The 20,447-nt window shown below is 35.6% G+C and overlaps 1 protein-coding gene across 1 annotated transcript in view; it reads left to right on the top strand.

Moving 5' to 3' along the window:
• Nucleotides 1–20,447, top strand: part of Faf1 (Fas associated factor 1) — a 337,162-nt gene that overhangs the window by 202,911 nt on the left and 113,804 nt on the right. The window contains exons 12-13 of the mRNA XM_028888986.2: nucleotides 774–855; nucleotides 18,792–18,946. Coding sequence (XP_028744819.1) covers nucleotides 774–855; nucleotides 18,792–18,946 — 237 coding nt within the window. The remainder of the gene's footprint in view (nucleotides 1–773; nucleotides 856–18,791; nucleotides 18,947–20,447) is intronic.

Consider the following 20,447-nt stretch of genomic DNA (forward strand, 5'->3'; position numbering starts at 1 on the left):
ATCAATCATACAGTATTAATAGAGAAACACATACTGTTCCATGTGATATAACTAATAAACCATTTGTGGTAATGCAGAAATGTACTCAATTTAGTAATAGATCCCTCCTATACTGTCTTATGTTCCTCAAAGAACTAGGATATATCATTCTAATTTTTAGTATATCCTAGGAAAAGTAAAAATTACACAATATCAAATTAAAAGTTAATTAAAATTTAAATGTAAGTGAAATTTTCTTTTAACTTTTGTTTTCTGATTCTTTAGCATTTCTTTTAAGACCTTTAGTAAGTTCTTTATATATTTTGTAGTCTACTAAGGTGTTTAAAGAGACTTACTATTTAATTTTCAATTTTATATAAATGATATTCCTATTTTAATAGTTTTTTCCTGGCAACACTATAATGTGGAAGAAGAATCAGTTTTCTATGGTAGAATTCCCAAATAAATGAGTTAAAATGAGAAAAAATTAATGTAAGTCCAAAATCCGATGAAATTAAGTAGGCAAGAAGTACTTTTTGTGACATAGTTTCATAATACTTACTAAATTGGTATTTGATCATTGTTAAAAATTCCAGTTTTCTACTATATTGGTACAGAACAAGAAGAATTTTTTAAATTTACAAATCTTATTTAGGCATTAAAAGAAGTGATTTGTTGTTTGGTTTGTTCTAGATATTAGTTGCAACATTTGCTTACCAGTCATTGATTCAATTGTGAGACTTTCGTATGAATTTCAAACATTTCTTTATTAATAAACATAATTTTTCCTATAGATATGGTGACTGCCATCCTGTATTTCTTATTGGCTCATTAGAAGCTGCTTTCCAAGAGGCCTTCTATGTGAAAGCCCGAGACGTAAGTCCAGTCTCATAGATTCTGATTAAGATCGTATTGTATTGGTTTACCACTTGGTGTGAGGCAATATTTATATTTCTTACAGTGTTGAGATTGAAATCCTGATTTTGTTTCCATTCATCTACCAACCTTATTTTCATCAAGATTCTCCTTTCCATTGGTGCATTATATAATGTCACCTGTAGCCTTTGCAGAAGGACTTATAACCTGGGGCATAGGGGCTTGGTGGACATGTTTACAAGGGACCAGACTATATGTTGATATTGGTGTTGGCTATATGAGTCAACATTTCCTGATAGAAATTTGTCCTTAATCCTTTCCCAAAGTGCTTATTCCCTTTAAGTAGTTTCAGTTCATTTGTGCAAACTGTATTCTAACACACCCAAAACTAAAACCTTTTAGTACCAAGTATACAGGTTCAGCATCCCTAGCCTAAAAATCATAATCTAGATTGCTCCAAAGTACAAAACTGTTTCAAGCCACATGATCCTCAAATACAGTGAATTTCCAATTATTTGAGTTAGCGACATTCAAACAATAAAGATTATTCAAATAATCCAAAATCTGAAAGAACTAAAAATATGCCACCACACTTCTATCTCAATCACTTTGCATAATAGCTACTTATACATTCAGTTCTGTGGTGAGATGGCAGGTTTTTTGGAGGTGGCAGTGGAGTGTGTGTGGGGGGGGTTGTTCTTGTTTGCCATGGAGTTTTTATTTGTGTTTTGAGGATTTGAGGGATTTTGTTTGTTTTTGCTGTACTGTGAATTGAGCCTACTTCCTGTATACTAAGCAAGAGCTCTACGACTGTGCTGTAGCCTCGGCAACACCCATCCCTTTAACTTTTAACATGAAGGCTCTCACTAAACTACCAAACTGCCCTCAACTTACTCTTATGGCCTAAGCTGGCCTTAAACCAGTTTCTCCCACCCCCATTTAATTCTAATTTATAAATATATTAGGAATCCTAAGAAATTAAAACAACTAATAAGAATTGGAGAGATCGCTCCACAGTTAATGTATACTAACGGCTCTTGCAGAAGAATAGAGTTTGGGTTCCAGCATCCGTATTAGATGCCTTTCAGCTAATGACAAAATAAAACAATTACAGCAATATTCTGCAATAAAAATTAGGTAAATGTATGTTTTTCTCTCAAAATATTTTTATCTGTTTACCTCTTTACTTAAAGGATACACTTTACAACACATTTTTACAAGTAGCATCTTTACTCTTGCTCTTTAGGGATCATCATGAAATAAAATAAGGGTTACTTGAAGACAAGCACTTCAGTGCAATGACAGTCCAGCTCCTGACCAAGATAGCTGTTAAATCAGTCACCAGTGGGTAGGCACTATATGCAACACTATTACATACTCTGGACAAAGAGACGATCTAGAGAGCCCCCTCTCTCTGCCTTCCTGTCACAGTGATTCCAGACTAAGTCCTCAGCATTTTTACAGAATGCCAGGGATCAAACTCATATTCGCACAGCCATCTCTCCAGCTTTGATTAGTACATTTTTATGATGAATTTTTATTTTAATTTCTCAGATTAAAAGTGGAAAATACTAACTGGAGCAGAAAATAATGAAAGCTGCATTATTTAGAGCTAAGGATGTAACTTACTTGTAGACTATGTGCTTAACATACATGAGGTCCTGATTTTGATGCCCAGCCCATACATACAAAAACATTATTTTTAATCAACAAATAATTAAAATTTAATGCAGACTTATTGTTTATAACAAGCTTTTGGCGTTTAAAAACTTAAACTTCACAGAAACAAATATTAAGAATATCTTATATATTTGTTAGGTTTTGATGAAACCATTTGAAACCAAATTGTTCCCCTAAGAACTTAAGAATGCATTTTGCATAACAGTGAGACTCTCCTGCTTAACCATAATATGGTTATCACTTAAAATAAGACTAATAATAATTCCAAAATTTCAGTTCCCTAGTAAGCATAGATACTTTCTCAGTTTCATTTCAAGTTTCTATGTATACCTAACATATTATGGCTTTAAATGCAGATGTTTAAATATGGTGTTTATTTCCAACAAAAGAACTTTTATTAAATTGTCGTGTAGATTTATTCAGACTGATAATCTCCGGAGGAATATAAGCTCTTGTTTATTAACTCCTAGATATTCTAATGAAACAATTGATCATTTGCTTTTATTAGTGTCTAGGTTTTAGCAGTGGCAAATCATTGAAACATAGAATACATGTTTTGCTTCTTAGAATCATATCAGAATTTACTCACCTCTCACGACTGCTAAATTGTCTTTATTCTTTCCTTCTTACTCAAGTGGGTCTTTTTTCTTTGTTCGCTCCCCTTTTCCAATTTATAGTTAATGGATAGTTTATTAAATTCCTTGGGGCTAAAGAAAAACCACATAGTGGTCAAATTGTTCAAAATAATCTAAGTCATTACACTTTTTACGGTCATCAAAGAAGTTTTATTTTGGGGGGTGGCAGGAAGCCGAGGCTTGTTTTGAACTCCCAATCATCCTGCTTCCACCTTTCCCAAGTGCTAAGAGTTCAGGCAGATGCCACTATGCCCAACTTATTTGTTGAGTACAAAATATGGGAATAGTAATACTGCTTCATATTTCTGTGATATTAGTATAAGTCATTTTCCTGAACACTGTATTAAACTAGTGAGATGTATTTATATGCATTTACTATTTATATTCCCATTTTAAAGATGAGGAAACTCAGAAAAAGATGATCTGGCATTTCCAGAGCTACATCAGTAGTAAATAGTAAAAGCCAAGTGAGTTAATGCATTCCAACACAAGCAAGTAGGGTGTGTGTTGCACAACACGTGCAGACATCTCTGCTTTCTACTGCGTTGTAGGACTCAGTTACGAAAGTCCAACTCTCTTTTTCAGATTTCACATCTCCAAGTTAGGACAAATCGTTTATTGTAATTTCTCAATCATTTTTAAGAAAACAATTTGCTAGTGTTCAAACATTTTAAAGTAAGTGTGACTTTTAGTTACTGTGGCACTTTGCCTAAATTTCTTTCATCTTAAATATCATGTTTAATTTAAACTGAGAAGGCACATTAATTTTACCAGGGCAACAGATGAGCCTCAAGCACCAGCTTTCTTCACTTGAATTGAGAAATTGAGTTCCAAGAGTAAATAAAAACAAGATTGGAGATTTAAATCCTCTACTAGGCTTTTTGAACTTATATACTCATTAAATGTTTATTGGAGTGGTGGGATTACAAAGGATTTAGGGAGCTTCATCAACTGGTATATAGTTAATCACTAAGTAAAACACTACATTTGATAAAGTGTTTCTCACGATGCCACATTCAATCCATCTTAATGAAAACTGCTTCCAGCTGATTTCATTTGAGAGCACTTGTTGGTTAGAGTGCTCATGGTTCTTCTGCCTGTTCTTGAGGACGTTAGCACTGGCTAAAGCACATTCAGTTTATTATGGATTCTTACATTTCTTTTCACTTCTGATAACACCTTCATCAGTTTTATAACTTTTCTTGCTTTAAAATATGAAAGATGGTCATTCTGTTAAGAGTTATAAGTATTTATCCATGTCTACTTAGTGTGTGGTATACATATATTTCCTTGCTCTAACAATTCAGAGGTTAGCCAGTAAGATAAGACAATATAAACAGATCTATATTGTATAATGTGACTTAGAAGCAATGAGAACAGTTACCTCTGAGATATCTCTAATCTGATTCTTAAGAGTTAGTGAGATGGGACTCTCACATTGTAACCCAGGCAGATCTCACACTTGAGAGCCTCCTACTTTAGCTGAGATTGCAGCCATGTGGCAGTATACCCAGCTCTGACTAGAATCTTAGAATACAAAAATACTTGGGCAGGTAACAATATTCTGGAACATTACACCAGCTGGGTAGTAGTGGCACACACCTTTTTCCCAGCACTTGGAAGGCAGAGCAGGTGGTGGAATTCTGTGAGTTCGAGGACAGCCTGGTCTACAAGCGTGTCTTCTAGGACAGCCAGAGCTACATAGTGAAACCCTATCTTGAAAAACAACAACAAAAACAAAAAATACGACAATCGAAGATTAAAATGAGAAAACAATAACCAACTTGATGTTACTGGGACAAAAAAAACAAAGTCTTAGTTGGAGTTACATTGCAGGTATAAAACTGGGAAGAACAGTGGACTCAGTATTAATGAAATTTAATTTAATGAAATTAAATGAATTAAAGAGTTACCACTTGACCACTCCATAATTATTTTGGGAGTTTTTGATGATTCTCCTGATAACTACCTATCTCTCCTTCTGCTGCCCCTGATGAGTTTTCTTACATCATACCACAAAATGTTCCGTGAAGAATGACTGGAGATTTGTAGTAACTAAAAAACCAACAATAAAACCCCTTCCTTGCCTGAGTTATCTCCCAGGTGAAGGATTGTTTCTTTCCCAGGCTTTCAAAACCCGAGAGAGTGGCTTTGATATCAGTGATCTTGTTGCAGTCTCTAAATCTGACTTCACACCCAGGACTTTTTCTAAATAGTATTGCTCATTTAAGGAACCTAGTGCTCAGTTTCCTGTCTTCACTTAGTAGTTCTGTTGCCCCAAAGAACAGACTAGAGCTTGTCTCTGAACTGAAGAGCCACAGAATGATGATGGTGATACCTACTTTATGTAGTGGCTTGAGAATTAATTGGAATGCTATCCATAACTACCAGGACCATAGTTAAGCAGTTTGTGATAAATTTGAAAAAAGTTTGTACAATAACAAAACCAGCTTTCTTATTGACTCTGACATATCTCTGAAAGTAACTTCAGGGCTTTGAGAGCCCCTGTAAAAACCCAGCCTCAAGTTGAATATTTCCCATTAACTGTAGCTGAAGTTTTCCTGTGTCCTGACCTGCCAGCAGTTGGGACAAATCTCTTCCACTCACGTCCCCCAAGTAAACACACAGAGACTCATATTACTTATAAACTGTATGGCCGTGGCAGGCTGCTTGCTATCTGTTCTTATATCTTAAATCAACCCATTTCTATTAATCTATACCTTGCCATGTGGCTCGTGGCTTACTGGTATCTTATATCATGCTTCTCCAAGCATCTCTCTGCCTCAGCCTTCCACCTTCCAGAATTCTCCTCTCTCCTTGTCCTGCATACACTATCCTTCCTGCCTGGCTACTGGCCAATCAGTGTTTTAGTTATCAATCAATCATAGCAACATATATTCACAGTATACAGGACATCCCACAGCAGTTACCAGGGCTTCTTTATCTCTTTTTATTATATTTAATTTCAAGAATTGGCTAATCTTTAGGTGCTACCATTTCTACTACCTCCATCTGAAAGAAATCTAAATACCATCATTGATTAGTATCTTTAAAAAAAAAATTAATTCTGCACACTTCTGAGGTTACAGCTTTAGTTAGTGAGTCTTCCACATCCCATCATTGAGAAAACCAAGCAAACTGACTTATTAATGCTTTGAAACATAGGTCTAGTCTGCCTATTTTGTTTAGTGTTTTTTTTTTTTAATTTAAGTTTTTAAATTTCTGTTGACTTCCTTAAAGGCGGGACAGTGTCTTAGATGGCAATTTTAAATGAGAAGATAGCATCCTTCCCACTTATAATGATGATATAATTTTTTTAGAAAAATGTTTTCTCATTATATAAATACTTTTTGGTATATATAATAACCATAGATTCATTTTAATTAGAAATAAAATTTACTATGTAATTGTGAACCTGGAAATAGCAACTATTAAGTATGCTTACTTTTGAACAGAGATCAATAAAAAATCTATAAATCTGTATTAGGACTGAAAAGATGGTTTAGTCAATAAAGTTCTTGCTGGGAAAGCTTTAGAACCTGAGCTCATATCTCAAGCACCCACATAAAAACCAGACACTACAGTGTAATCTGTAATTCTGGCAGTGAGGAGGTGGTAACAGGTAGATCCTTGGTGCTCATTAGACATCTTACCATGCTAAGTCAATGAGCTCCAGGTTAAGCGAGAGACTCTGTCCTAAGAATTAAGGTGGAGAGTGATTGACATTGACATCAACAATGTAGAAGACACCAACTCTAGCTTCTATATACATATGTGTGTGCATATCCATAAACACACACACACACACACACACACACACACACACACAGCTGTTGTGTGCTGGGCATGATGGTACATGCTTTTTTTAATCCTACCACTCAGAGGCAAAGACAGATGCAGGCAGAGCTCTGTGAGTTCATGGCTAGCTGGCCCTATATATTGGGTTGCAGGCCATGATGAATGTGGTTCTAAAAGACAAGTCTGTAGCACTAAGCACTTACAAAAAGAAAAATGTGATCTCATACTAGCAACTTAATAGCACAACTGAAAGTTCTAATACAAAAAGAAGCCACATGCAAAAGAGTAGAAAGTAAGAAATTTTCAAACTTGGGCTACAATCAGTAAAGTAGAACAAACAAAAACACAAAGAATCAATGAAACGAAGAGTTGCTTCTTTGAGAAAATCAAAAGATTGGCAAAATCCTTATTCAAGCTAACTAAAAGATGGAGAGAGAATATCCAAACTAACAAAATTAGCAACAAAAAGGAAGACATAACTAACAACAGACACTAAGGAAATCTAAGAATCAGGATGTATATTAAAAACCTGTATTCCTCCTAGTTAGAAAATCTAAAATAAATGGATAATTTTTCAATACATACCACATAACAAAGTTAAATGAAGATCAGATAAGCAATTTAAACAGACCTATAACCCCTAGTGAAATAAAAGTAGTAATGAAAAGTCTACCAACCAAAAAAAAAAAGCCCAGGGCCAGATAGTTTTAGTGCAGAATTCTACCAGATTTTCAAAGAGTTGATGCCAATAATCCTCAAACTATTCCACAAAATAGAAACAGAAGGAGCATTGTCCTATTCATTTTATGAGGCCACAGTTACCCTCATACCCAAACCACATAAAGACCCAACAAAGAGAATTGTAGACCAATTATCTCTTAGGAACATAGATGCAAAAATATTCAATAAAATACTTGCAAACCAAATCCAACAACACATCAAAAGATCATCCACCATGATCAAGTATTTTCATCCCAGAGAGGCAGGGGTGGTTCAACATATATAAATCGATTAATGTAATCTTCCATATAAATGTACTAAAAGATTAAAAAAAAATACATGATCCTCTCATATGTAGAAAAGGCCTTTGATAAGATCCAGTTTTCCTTCATTTATAAAAATGAGGGGGACATGTTTAAGGGCTGGTGCTGTAGTACACTAGTAATCCTAGTTCTTGGGAGGTGGAAACAGGAAGATTAGGAGTTCGGGGCATACTAAAATACATAGTGAGTTTAAAAATAGCCTTGCATACATGAGAGTTTAATTTAAAAAAACAAAACAAAAGATAAAAACAAATACAGAAGCTAACATGTTTTAAATAAATGTGGCCATACCAACTACATATGCTGTTCTGTAATTATCAGTTTTTTTTTAACTAGAGTGTTAGCAACATTTAGAATATGCCATCAATTCTTCCACTTAGTTATCAATTCTAATTAAAACTTTAATCATCTGAGTGTTCATATTACAGTTAGTATTTAAATTAGTCAAAACTACATTAGCTTTATGGCATGCTTGTTTAACACTTTGTTCCTAATTTATTGCGATTTCATCATCTTTGATTTAGTTTGCTTTCAGTAGGTGGGCATTAAAGATATTGGGCAGATTTGGATCTGAAACTAATGTATATATCCTCCTTTTATTTTCTTTGAATTTCAGCTGAAAATACTTTGGTAATGAACCTACCTTGGTACTATGAATCTGTTTCCTTAATAATGGGCAAGCTGTCTGAATATAATGTCAGTAAAGATCTGTTAACTTGTTCAATTAGTCATAGGTAAAAGTAAGAGAGCAGTAGGGCTAAAACAGATGTTTAGGGAGATAGGTCATAGAAATCCATGAACACCAGCAAAAAATTTTTACTGCTGTTACTGTTGTTAAGCAGTGGTTAATTATTGAAAGATTTTGAAGAGGAAGGTATCACTGTCGGAGCTATAATACAGGAATGGGTGATATAGTAGCAGTTTGTAGGAGAGACTAGAGAGAAGTAGGAGGCAAGGATACTAATGTGTGTATGTATATATGTAGAGTGATTTAAAACCATGGTACAATAATAGTGCCATATAGTTCACAAACTTTCTGGCTCAAAATTTCATAGATGTTCTCTTCTGTGTCATTCCATATACGTGCATCTTGTAATAGCCACAAATTGCTGATTTCTTTGAAATGTATACTTAAGAAGAAATCGAAAAATTAAACAAGAAAAACAAAATTGTAGTATAGACAAGCAATATGAATAAAAAGGCACTTTACAGAAAATAAAAGAGATAACCAATAAAATAAGAAAAAATACTTCTCATAGTTGAATAATACAAGAAACAGATTAAAATCATTCTACTATACCATTTTCTCTTGTGGTAGTAAAAATATTTTGATGTATATACTTATAAAAAAGAAGTAAACAAAATGTTCATTAAAGCATTTTTAAATAGCAAAAAATGGAAATATCTGATATGCCCATCAATTAAAAACTAATTTTACATCCCTGTAGTGAAATACTGAATAAAGCTCATTTATAGATACTGATGTAAAAGGATGTTCAAGATATAGTAAGTGAAAAAAGCAAGGTACTTAGTAGCATATTTATTGTGGCTGTTTTATGTTTCCAAAATTACAATTGTGCATAATTGGTAGGTAAATAGATGAAAAATATTCAAAAGAGAGAACTAGTAGTGGCAAGCCATTTACTATGATCCGATTCACATATTGATTCTGAAGTATAAATCTGTCACCCATGGCATTTTTGTAGATGCACACTTGACTGTTATCGTATTCCAAACCCAACTGGGCAATCTTCTCTGGATAAATTGACTGGTTCACATGCTAATAAGAAAAATTCTTCCTGCTTCTTTGCATGAAAAATAAATGCTAAAGTCACCCCAAGCAATAACCTCCATGCTTTCTTTGTGTTCCTGCTTGACCTTCTGCAAATGGACTCCTTTTTACTAACTAGCTATATAGTGGAGGTTCCTCAATGAGCAGTCAGCCCATTCCCTAAGTGTAAAGCACATACTAGCAGATTTTGAGAATCTTTCTGCTAGACAAAGAACTAACCCATAAATGTGTAACTTGTCTTCATATTTCATGGATTTAATAATATAGTTTGATAGAATTATCATTTTTCTCAATGACTAAAGCCTTTTGCGCGCGCGCGTGCGTGCGTGCGTGCGTGCGTGCGTGCGTGCGTGTGTGTGTGTGTGTGTGTGTGTGTGTGTGTGTGTGTAAGTAAGTAAGTAAGTAAGTAAGTAAAAATTAGGATAGGCCTTTGTTGTTTTAACTGAAAGATGAACATTAATAGTGAAATAGCATCAAGATTTCTCTTTCTTTAAGTCTACAGGTCTTCTGTCTGATCCTGGTATGTCACATCACAGGATCTGAAACTCAGTTCTATCTTTTTTTATTACCAAGATTCAGGTTATGTCATCATTCAGGATGACTGCTGGAACTCCATCTAACACTTCTCCTTAAATTGTTCAGAATTTAGACAGCCATGTATGCTAAAAAAATAAAAATTTAAAAAAAATAAAGAAAACTTATTTTTTAGTTATCAGGCATTGACTTAAAATCAAACAAACAAACAAAAACAAGAGATTCTTCACTAAGAAAAGATGGAAACATTTAGGACCTATGGACAGTCTCTACCATGTATATTCAGTGTGTGACTAAGAGTTATAGTGAGCCAGGCATTTCAGTGCACACCTGTCATCCTACTATTCAGAGTCAGGAAATTCAAGAGTTCAAGGACAGCCTGAGCTACATAGTTAGACTCTTGTCTTGCAAAGCAAAATTAAAGGGGGAGTAGAGGCAGGAGGCCTGGGGATACAGCTCCCTGGTAGAGCACTTACTTAGCATGTATGAGGCCCCAGGCTTAACCCTTTCTTTACTGAAATTAGTTATTACAGTTCACTGTACTTCAATTTAGCTCATCTTTGTAATTCACAATATCCCCCTTTGAAATCTCTCTGCCAAACAGTGCTTGATGGTGTTGTAGCTTAAAATCTACTGAACATATTTGTGCACAAATCATTGTAATTCCTTTGATTTTCAGCAAGAATGCATTATTAATATATTTTAATGAGAAATTAATTGTTAATTTATCTTCAGTTCTTCACTGCTGTAGTTTGTCCATCCTTTTAAATGTTGAAATAAGTGAAATAGGTGGACTATGGGCTATGAGTTCTCTGCCCTTCCCCCAACCCCTGTGGTAGAGGCAGGGGATCTTTGCTACTACCTTTAAAGTCTGTATGCCACAGTCATATTATACTGATTACTTAACAGGCCATTATTTATTAGAGATAGTGTTAATCCTCTCAAAAGCTAGTATCAGATCAGAAAAATTCTGCTTGCCCTTATGAGTGTGGATGTGTGGGTGGTATTAGGATCAAACAGGGCCTCATTTAGACAGACACTCTACCACAGAGCTATAGCTTCAGTACTTTTAATAGGTTCTTTTTCCAGTCCTTGGTACTGTTTCCCAGTGTTCACTTTGTAATACTGATAAGTTCTTTGATGTGGCCTAAACTGTGTAGTTCCTTGTCTCTGTGCTTCCTTCCCTAACCTGGCATGCTCCCTGAAGCATACCTACTTCTCTATAGTTTGCTGGTAAGAGCTAGACATTTGAGCCCCTAATTTCCTTATTTAAAGTACTTCAATCACATGTTGGCCTTAAGCCACGATAATTCATGGCCTAAGTATGAAGTGTGAGCAATGGAAATTGATGAAAATCTACACCTGATGAACATTTGTCAGCTTATTTTATAAAGAAAATTTGGGTTTACTTTACCCCCTACTCTTCACCCCTCCCCTGCTTTTTGATTTCCATATGACAGCTTTCCCTGTGTGAAATTCAAAAGCGTCTGTCTTTAGCATTTCAGAATGATGTTTTAACATCTACTTAAGGGGTTGAGAAAAAGAAAGCATTATTTTGTCATTTCTTCATCTTAGATAGCTATTTTCTTTTGAAACTTGTAGAGTTTGGTTCCTGCCTATTGATCTCTGAATTCATTTCTAAAATCATCTTTGAGATGAACAAGGAAATCTGTTTCACAATACAATCTGCCCATGGCTCTTGAATCTTTATGTGCTTGCTTGCTTGATTATTTGTTTCTTTTTGTGACAGGGTTTCATATAACTGAGACTGAGGCTGACCTTAAACTTGCTGCTTAGTTGGGGCTGGCCTTAAACTCTGGTCCTTCTTCCTACAGCTCCCAGGTGTTGGACTTAACAGTTCTTCACCTTGCCTAGCTGATTGTTGGAGCTGGAGGGAAGGAGTTTGGGTGGGGCTTGAGGGAGCAAAGTGAAGGGAGAAAGTGATGTTATTATCCTTTAATTAAAAAATATGTAAATAATAATAAATGAAAATTTGAGCTCTGTAAGGGCTTAAATTGTCATTAATGCCCAGATCAAGACAGAGCATATGAGTATACAATAAATATATGATGAATAAATAATTGAATTGACCTTAAAAAAAAAACTAGCTAAGAGTTCTTGCAAACCGGGATTTGGCACTGATAGACATTTGCCAAACTTCTTTCTTTGATATTTTTCTTCATTTTTCTATTTTTCTTCATCACCTAATTTTAAATCTCAGCTTTCATAATTTCAGTTCAAGTATCACCGTTATAATAAATCAGCTAGTCTGATGTTTATGGTTTAAAACTACTCAGGTGTTCTCATAGTCATTGACTTGCTAGATTAGGTACTGGGATGGTTAATATTGTGAACGTGGTATGGTCTAGAATCACCTAATACACAAGGCTCTGGGCGTACCTGTGAGGAAGTATTTAGATTTGGTTTGTTGAGGGAGGAACCATTCCATGGGCTAAGGACCTGGACTGATGGAAGAGAAGAAAGTGAGCTGAGCGTGAATATTGATCAGTTTCCTGGTAGTGGATAAGTGTTTCCAGCTATCATGTCTTCCCACATGATGAGCTTGTATGTATCTTCTAGAAGTATAAGCAGAAATAAACCCTACATACCTTGTGCTGCTGCTTCTCAGGTCAAAGTAACAAGTGACTAATTAAACCTATAGTAATTAGCAGTGGGGAAAAGTAGTGGATTCCGGTCCCTTGCAGATATGATGCCTGCCCTAAAGAGAAAAATTAATTCTTCTAAAATCCACACAGCTGGGAAGTAGCAAAGCAGGAATTTAAATCCAATTTGACTCCTTGCTGCCTTTCTCCTGCTTTTACCATGTACGTAAGATTTCATTAATTTGGATACTGGATTAGGACTGTGAGCATCCACATGCAAGAATACCACCATGGTTTGGGATAGTGGCACACACTCATAATCCAAGTACTTTTGGTAGGAGAATTAGGACTTCAAGATTACCCTCCACTGTGTAGAAGTTCAAGGCTGACCTGATCTACATGAAACTGTCTCAAAATAGCAGAAAATGGGGTTTAGTGGGTACACTTGCATACAGGTTTCATTCACAACCTGAATTAAACCCTTGAATCCAACAAGGTGGAAGGAAAGAACTGACTCCTGAGTGTTGTCTTCTAGCCTGCTCATAAGGGATGTAGAACATATGCACCTCTTACACACACACACACACACACACAAAGTAATGAGATAAATTAAGTAATCAAAAAGCCAAGGACTAAAATAAAACAACTACAAAAGAATAGTTTGGAAATAATTGAGAAAATCTGAATATGTATTCTATTTTAGATATTAGTATAGCAATATTAAATTATTTGGTGTAATGAAGATATAAGCAGATGTCTTATTCTATCAGTTGTGTCAATAAATTACCCATCAACTTAAAAGAGGTCATAATAATTCAGAAATGGGAAGGAGACAAATAGAGGCAGATACCATGTTCCTGTAGGAACAAAGGAAATCATTTTACACTTTAATTTCTTACACTGAAAAAAAAAAGCCAATATTTCTTCAAATTATTTGTCATATAAACATTAACATCACTAAGTGAACACAGATTATATGTGCTATGATAATTGAAAACAAGCTCTTCAATTAGTCTATTAGCATATTCCTCCTCTTCCTGAATGTCTGCTCTTTTCTGGCTTTTGAGATATAGCTTGCTACTTCTTGTTCTCTCTCTCTGTCTCTCCTTTCCTTATTGTCTCGTCTCGTCTCGTCTCGTCTCGTCTCGTCTCGTCTCGTCTCGTCTCGTCTCGTCTCGTCTCGTCTCTTCTCTTCTCTTCTCTTCTCTTCTCTTCTCTTCTCTTCTCTTCTCTTCTCTTCTCTTCTCTTCTCCCTTTCCCTCCCCTCTCCCCTCCTCTCCCCTCTCTCCTCCCCTCCTCTCCCTCCTCTCTCCTCCCCTCCCTCCCTTCTCCTCCCCCTACCCCCTCCCCTCCCCTCCCCTACCCCCCTCCCCTTCTCCCCTGCCCTCTTTTTCCTTTTTTCTTTTCAAGACATGGTCTCATATAACCCAGACTGGCCTTATACTTGAGATGTAGTTAAGGATCTTCTCTTGATATGTAGTTAAGGACTTCTAACTCCTAATCCTCTTGTCTTTGCTTCCCAAGTGCTCGGATTACAAACCTGTACCACCATACCTGGTTTATGCAGTGCCTGATTTATGAACTCAGGACTTCAGTCATGGGGAGAAAAAAAACAATCTACCAACTGAATCACACTCCAGCTTCTTCTTTCCATTCTAATGTTCTGTAGTTCTGTGACATTAAGTGTTCAAATTTGGTAGCCACTGTAGCCCAAAGTCAAGTCACACGGGTTACTGTTGGCTGGGCAATTTCTGAGCATTGGCCTAATACCTTAGCTTCTAGATTTGAAGATGCTTGACATTGAAGGCATAGTTATCATCCCAGATTCTATTGCCAGAAGGAAAAAATCCAAAGAGCTACTTAATCTATAGACCATTTTTATGGCTATCATTTTCCTAGGAATTGCTTTCAAATGTTGTGTTGATTGTTCTGGAATATTCATCTTAACAGTACCTTTTTATTTAGTAGATGCTACAGGTTCACTACAGTAAATAAGTACCTGACATGCTTTATCTAAAATCTTCAAAGTTTGTCTTGCCTCATGGTCAGAATGTTGGTAGGAGCTAGAACTAGGATTAGACCAGGGTGTTCTGCTGGTTTATTCCTTATACTGTTACCAAAGCAGACTACAAATTGATAGTCAAGGCTTAATGCAACACAGTGCCACGTTTATCTCACCCATCGATCCTCTCCTTCCCCAGTTCTGTAAGGCAAGGGAATTTGTGGTATACATTTTATACTCTCAGTGTCTAACATGTGGCACTCTGTAAATGTTATTGGATCAAATTACAAATGGGCCAAAGGAAAAACAGGTTATAGTAATGGAAGAACACAACTTTTTCTTAGGCTTTTTCTGTGTACCTGAGGCCCTTTCTTCACAAACATAGTTTTCTGATTACTTTGCAGTTTCTTCTCTCCTAAATTGGTTGATTTGCTAAACTCAGTTCTGTTAGGACCGATGCTTAATTGAGCCCAGCGGGAGAATCAGAAGCCTGAGCCTGGAGTTTATCTTTGCCTATAATTTAATCTGATTTTTCTGTCCCACATTAAGAGTATGTTCTGCTTATTTACTGTCATTGTAGCAGGAAAACAACTTTGAGTTGAAAAGTTACCATGTAAGAGGAGCAAGACTGAGATTATTCAACCTCTTCTTTAAAGCTACTCTGAGTGTTTCTTTGGATACTCTTTTTATCATCTTTCTCACATTCCACTTAGGACTTAAAGTGGGAATTTTAAAGTGTGTTTTCCTGGCATCTTATGTTTAACAGTGTCAGGGGTTTGTGTCCCTGGAACGAAAACTGTTTCTCCAGAGCCTTTTCTCTCCCAGCTCCCAGTGAAAAGAGGAGCACAGCCAGCCAGTGGCTTTCCACAAAGCAACGCCTCCACAAAGGAAAGATTAAGGGTTTAGAGAGAGGTCAATGTGGGTTTTTCTCTAACTAAACACTTTCCTAAAGTTTCCTTGTGGAAAAATAATGAAGTCATCTCAGAGTTTTTAAAGAATTTTTATTTCTTTTTCACCGTCTGCATTCGCTTGTCTTCTCAGCATGGATGTTTAATCTTCCTAGGCTTTGTGAATTGGCCCAAATGAATAAGTGCTGAGCTGTCTCTCTAGGAGCTAGAAGCTTATTCTAAGGGCCTAATCACTGAGTAAACACATCTTTGCCCTCCCTCTCACAACTGCGATATAATAGTCGAGATTCTAGCACAGTAACCTGGATATTGCAGGGACCCATGCTTTGAAATGCAGAATGCCTGATCCTCCAAAACAGACAGTGCCTGGTCTCTGCCTGCCTCTTTCTTCTTTTTAAAATTAAATATTGCCAAAGAGGTGCTTTTTTTTATTGCTTGATATTGTGCATTTGTGCCCTGGATTTCTAAGTTTAGTTTCAGTCAACACTATCAGCTGCACTTATAGGGAACTTTGCATGTTGGGTGTCTTAGTAACCTCTTGGGCACATATGTATTTGGTTTGGGAGAGCATTTAAATTAAATCAGTGTGATAGCGATGCAAATCACTAATCTCTTTCCCAAAGTCCAAATGTTCCCTTGCAGTGTTCTTGAGAGAAATAAGCATTTTAAAGATTTAGCTATTGCTATTGTTTGATTAGAAATCTGCTGATTTAAAAGTGGACAGCTCTCTTGTTCCCACTCTCATTAAATGTAGTTGCTGAGATACGATCAAGACGAATTAGAGGTTGACATCCTTCTGTCTATTCAGCTAGAAATCTAAGAAGAGGAGCCCTGAATTTGTTAGTGCAGCCAGGTTCACCTTTCTTTCTCTGAAGCCAAATATTCTTGATTCACTTAATAAAAAACAGATTTAGCATTTATCTCTGACATTTGGTGTCTTTTTTGCCAGGGGGCTGTGGTTAAGATCAGTATTGAGTTTATTTCATCTCACAGGCTGGGACCTATGCTATTCTTAAGGATGCAAAGAAGACTGAGAGGCCCAGTCCTGGCCCTTGAGAGACTTTGTCTATAAGGGAAACTTGTAAACATTTATAATACTAATGGGAAGAGCTAGAAGCCATGCAGCAAAGGAAGCTTTTAACTCTGACTGAGGGAATTAAGGAGGGTTTCACAGAAACATTTGCCTTGAGCCTTTAAGGATGAGTGGAATTTGCCAGATAAGTATCTCTCCAACAATGTGTCTGATTACAAACTTCCTAGAAGCACAGTTACTGTTATCTGTAGTCCTTTACAAAGGTGAAGAATCCCTTAGTCTTTCCTGTTGATCATTTATTGTCTATTTTTCCTGCTTGGTCTGACACAATGGTAATTTCAACAAATGCTTATTGAATGAAAAACTAAAATTAACACCTAGAGTCATGTGGGATCAGCCAAGCCATTGATAGCCAGGAGTCCTGTCCTTATTGCAGTTGCATGCTTCCCTGAGGCTCTGCTCCCTTACATCACCTACATTATGCCATCTCTGTGTTAGATGAGTACCTTACATCTGTCTTGATTGTAGAGTGCGCCCAATTTCCCTGCTACTCCTCTAGTAGCAGAAAGAGCACTAGACTTGGATTCAGACAATCTAGGTTCTAGTCCTAGTTGAATTTCTTATTGGCTAGCTGGAAGTTCAGATAAGTTGTTTCTAAACTTGACTTTCCTCATAGGCTAATGAGGTTATGAATACCTATTTTACAGATACATTCTAGAGATTTGTGTAAATAATATTTGCAAAAGTAAGAGTGTATCCTTTTCATAATAGATGATTGTGGAATCTTATTCTCTCTACTCTAGTTATTTTCATCTAGTACAAAATTTTGCTTTCAAGAAAGTATTTTCATGTTTACTTTTCTATTATTTTTATAATCTGGGTTTTTAATCAGTATTGTTCTAAGCATCAGACTTTGTTAGCCTTTCTTCAGCCTGACTCTTCGGTTTAGACACTCCTTTTGTTGAGAATCCCACACAGCATGTTTTCATTTACTATCATTACATCCTTATTTAATATGAAAAGAAAGATCCCCAAGCTTCTTTGAAATCTTTCTTTGGCAGAATTTCACAAAAAAAAAAAAAAAAAAAAAAAAGTTATATCAGTAGGAATGTCTTCTTTATTATGTCTTCTCTACCATAAAATGTTCTTTCCTTTTCATGATAATTATGGCTGTTCTTAAACTCAGCTGTTTTATAAGATAGCACTAAGAAGTTAGTGAACAAATATTTAGGTCCTTCTGTTGCTGTCATTGTTAAAGCTAACATACTACAAATTGTCTTGTTGAATTTTACGTTTTAGTTTCAGGTATTTTATTGACTGTCCAACTACAACAGAAGACCCTTTTAAGAGAACAGGTGTCATTTCTTATGGACTAACTGTTTCTCTGTCATTTTTTTTCCAAATGGCAATTAAATGTTACGCACACATAAATAAGGACTTTAATAGACACACATGTTAAGAAGTTTCAAATTATCAGTTTAACTAAAATAAAAGTCCATTTTAGACTCTTTCAAGTAGAAATAGACTTTTCAGGGATTTTGCTGTCTTAGTGAATAGTTTAGATAATACAGTGTGCATTAAATGTGAAGAATGTTAAGTCCATTGTACTTAAAGAAATTATAGTTCTGTGGCAATTTCTGCTCAAATTAGGCTTGTGCATGTTAACAGAAACCCAAGATTGTGGTCTCCCAAAGTATATACAATCATTCTAACCTCTTTAGAGTGTAAGGAGATAAAATGTGTTAATACTCTGATGCTCTGGGAATGCTGATGATAAGGTGCTCTCTTAGGGAAGAGCATTTAGTTTTGTCTTTGCTGTTCATAGACACTGATTGACTGTCCCTTGAATTCAAGAGGTCTTGTTTTAGTGGATATTTTAATTGATTGGTCTTTTCTCCTCTTTTTCAGAGAAAGCTTCTTGCTATCTACCTCCACCATGATGAAAGTGTACTAACCAACGTGTTCTGCTCACAAATGCTTTGTGCTGAATCTATTGTTTCTTATCTGAGTCAAAATTTTATAACCTGGGCTTGGGATCTGACAAAGGATGCCAACAGAGCAAGGTAATACTGTTTTTTATTTAATAAAAAAAAAAAGAAAGAAAGAAAGAAAGAAAAGAAAAGAAAAGAAATAGTCCTCAGGGAATTTGACTTCTTATCATTGTAAATGTTTTGCAGCCTCAGCATTAAATTCTCTTCCATTATACTTTATTAGATAAAATCTATTATAGCTAACACATGTAATTATTATAAATGTGAAAATATACTTTAACTTTATAAAACCCTTCTTAAATTAAAAAGTAACATGAAAATAAAAAAGTATTTTGCCCTGCCTCGTAAGACCAAAAACTAGAACAAAAAACAGAAAAACATATTTTTATCTTTTATCTGCAATAAGGCAGAGTATGTTTCTGGTAAGTTGATTATTTAAAGACAGTCTGTTTTTATTATGTTCATAAAAAGCAAAGCAAGGGGTGGGAGGGGGGAGAACAAGGGAATCCATGGCTGATAAGTAAAATTAAATTTAATAAATAAATTTAAAAAATGAAAAAAAAAGCAAAACAAATCTAATAGTTATCCTGGTGATAAGTTTATTTTTTAAATAACATCAGTGAAGAAGGCAGAACATTCTGGACTACTTCAGTGAAGTTGGTAATAGCTTTACTCTAGCATGTACTAATTGATCTAATCGCTTTATTGCACACATTCTTTTGGACATAGCCAGCAGGACATCCATATTCTCCATAGGAGAGGGAAAAAAGCCTTTTCTAGTTGTCAGCATAAAACTTAGTTTGCTGATCATAATATCTATGATAAGTAATTCTTCATAATCTGCCTCTTTCAGTATCCTTCCTGAAATAATTTTCATTGTGTTTAATTACACATGTGGTCATAACATTCCATGATGCTACTTTGGGTGTGCTAATATAGTCATAATCACAGACTTTTAAACAGAGAGGAAGATTAAATAAATTCACTTCAGAGCAAGCCTGTCATGGTTACTTAACAAGCAGTTGTAGAACAATTTGGGATAATTTGATTTGTCTTTTTGTTATTTTTATAGCTGGCTGAAGTTTTGGTCATTATTCAGACTTAATTTTATGTAATGTGAATCTGAAAAGAAAAATGGTTCTCCCCTTAATTATGAGGCAAAAGAGTGGTGGAGCAATTTCTTCACCTAATACTTCATTTCTTTAAGCAAATGGTTAGGAAATTTCCTAGGATGACTTGGTTCTGCCTTGGAAATGTTCCCTGTTATACATAAATAAAGAACCTTTAGCACCTGTATTTGTTTAAATTAAATCAGGTTATTATTCACACTCAGTTAAAGGTGATGAAAAGCAGTGCCAAAAACAGATAAAAATGCAGCATGGAAGGTCTTTCATGAGGCAAAATACATAGACTGAAGACTTGGCTAAATCTTTTGCCATTCACTGGCAGTAAGGAATCTCCTCCTTTTCTTTTATCCACAGCTCGTGGAGAAGGAAACACTATTTCTGAACCATCTGTAGTGGCTAAGTTCAGCTGGCTACCTGCTGTCATTTTGTTCTGTCCTCCATTTAAT

The sequence above is a fragment of the Peromyscus leucopus genome, chromosome 2 (genome assembly GCF_004664715.2).
Source record: "Peromyscus leucopus breed LL Stock chromosome 2, UCI_PerLeu_2.1, whole genome shotgun sequence".
Taxonomy (NCBI): domain Eukaryota; kingdom Metazoa; phylum Chordata; class Mammalia; order Rodentia; family Cricetidae; genus Peromyscus; species Peromyscus leucopus.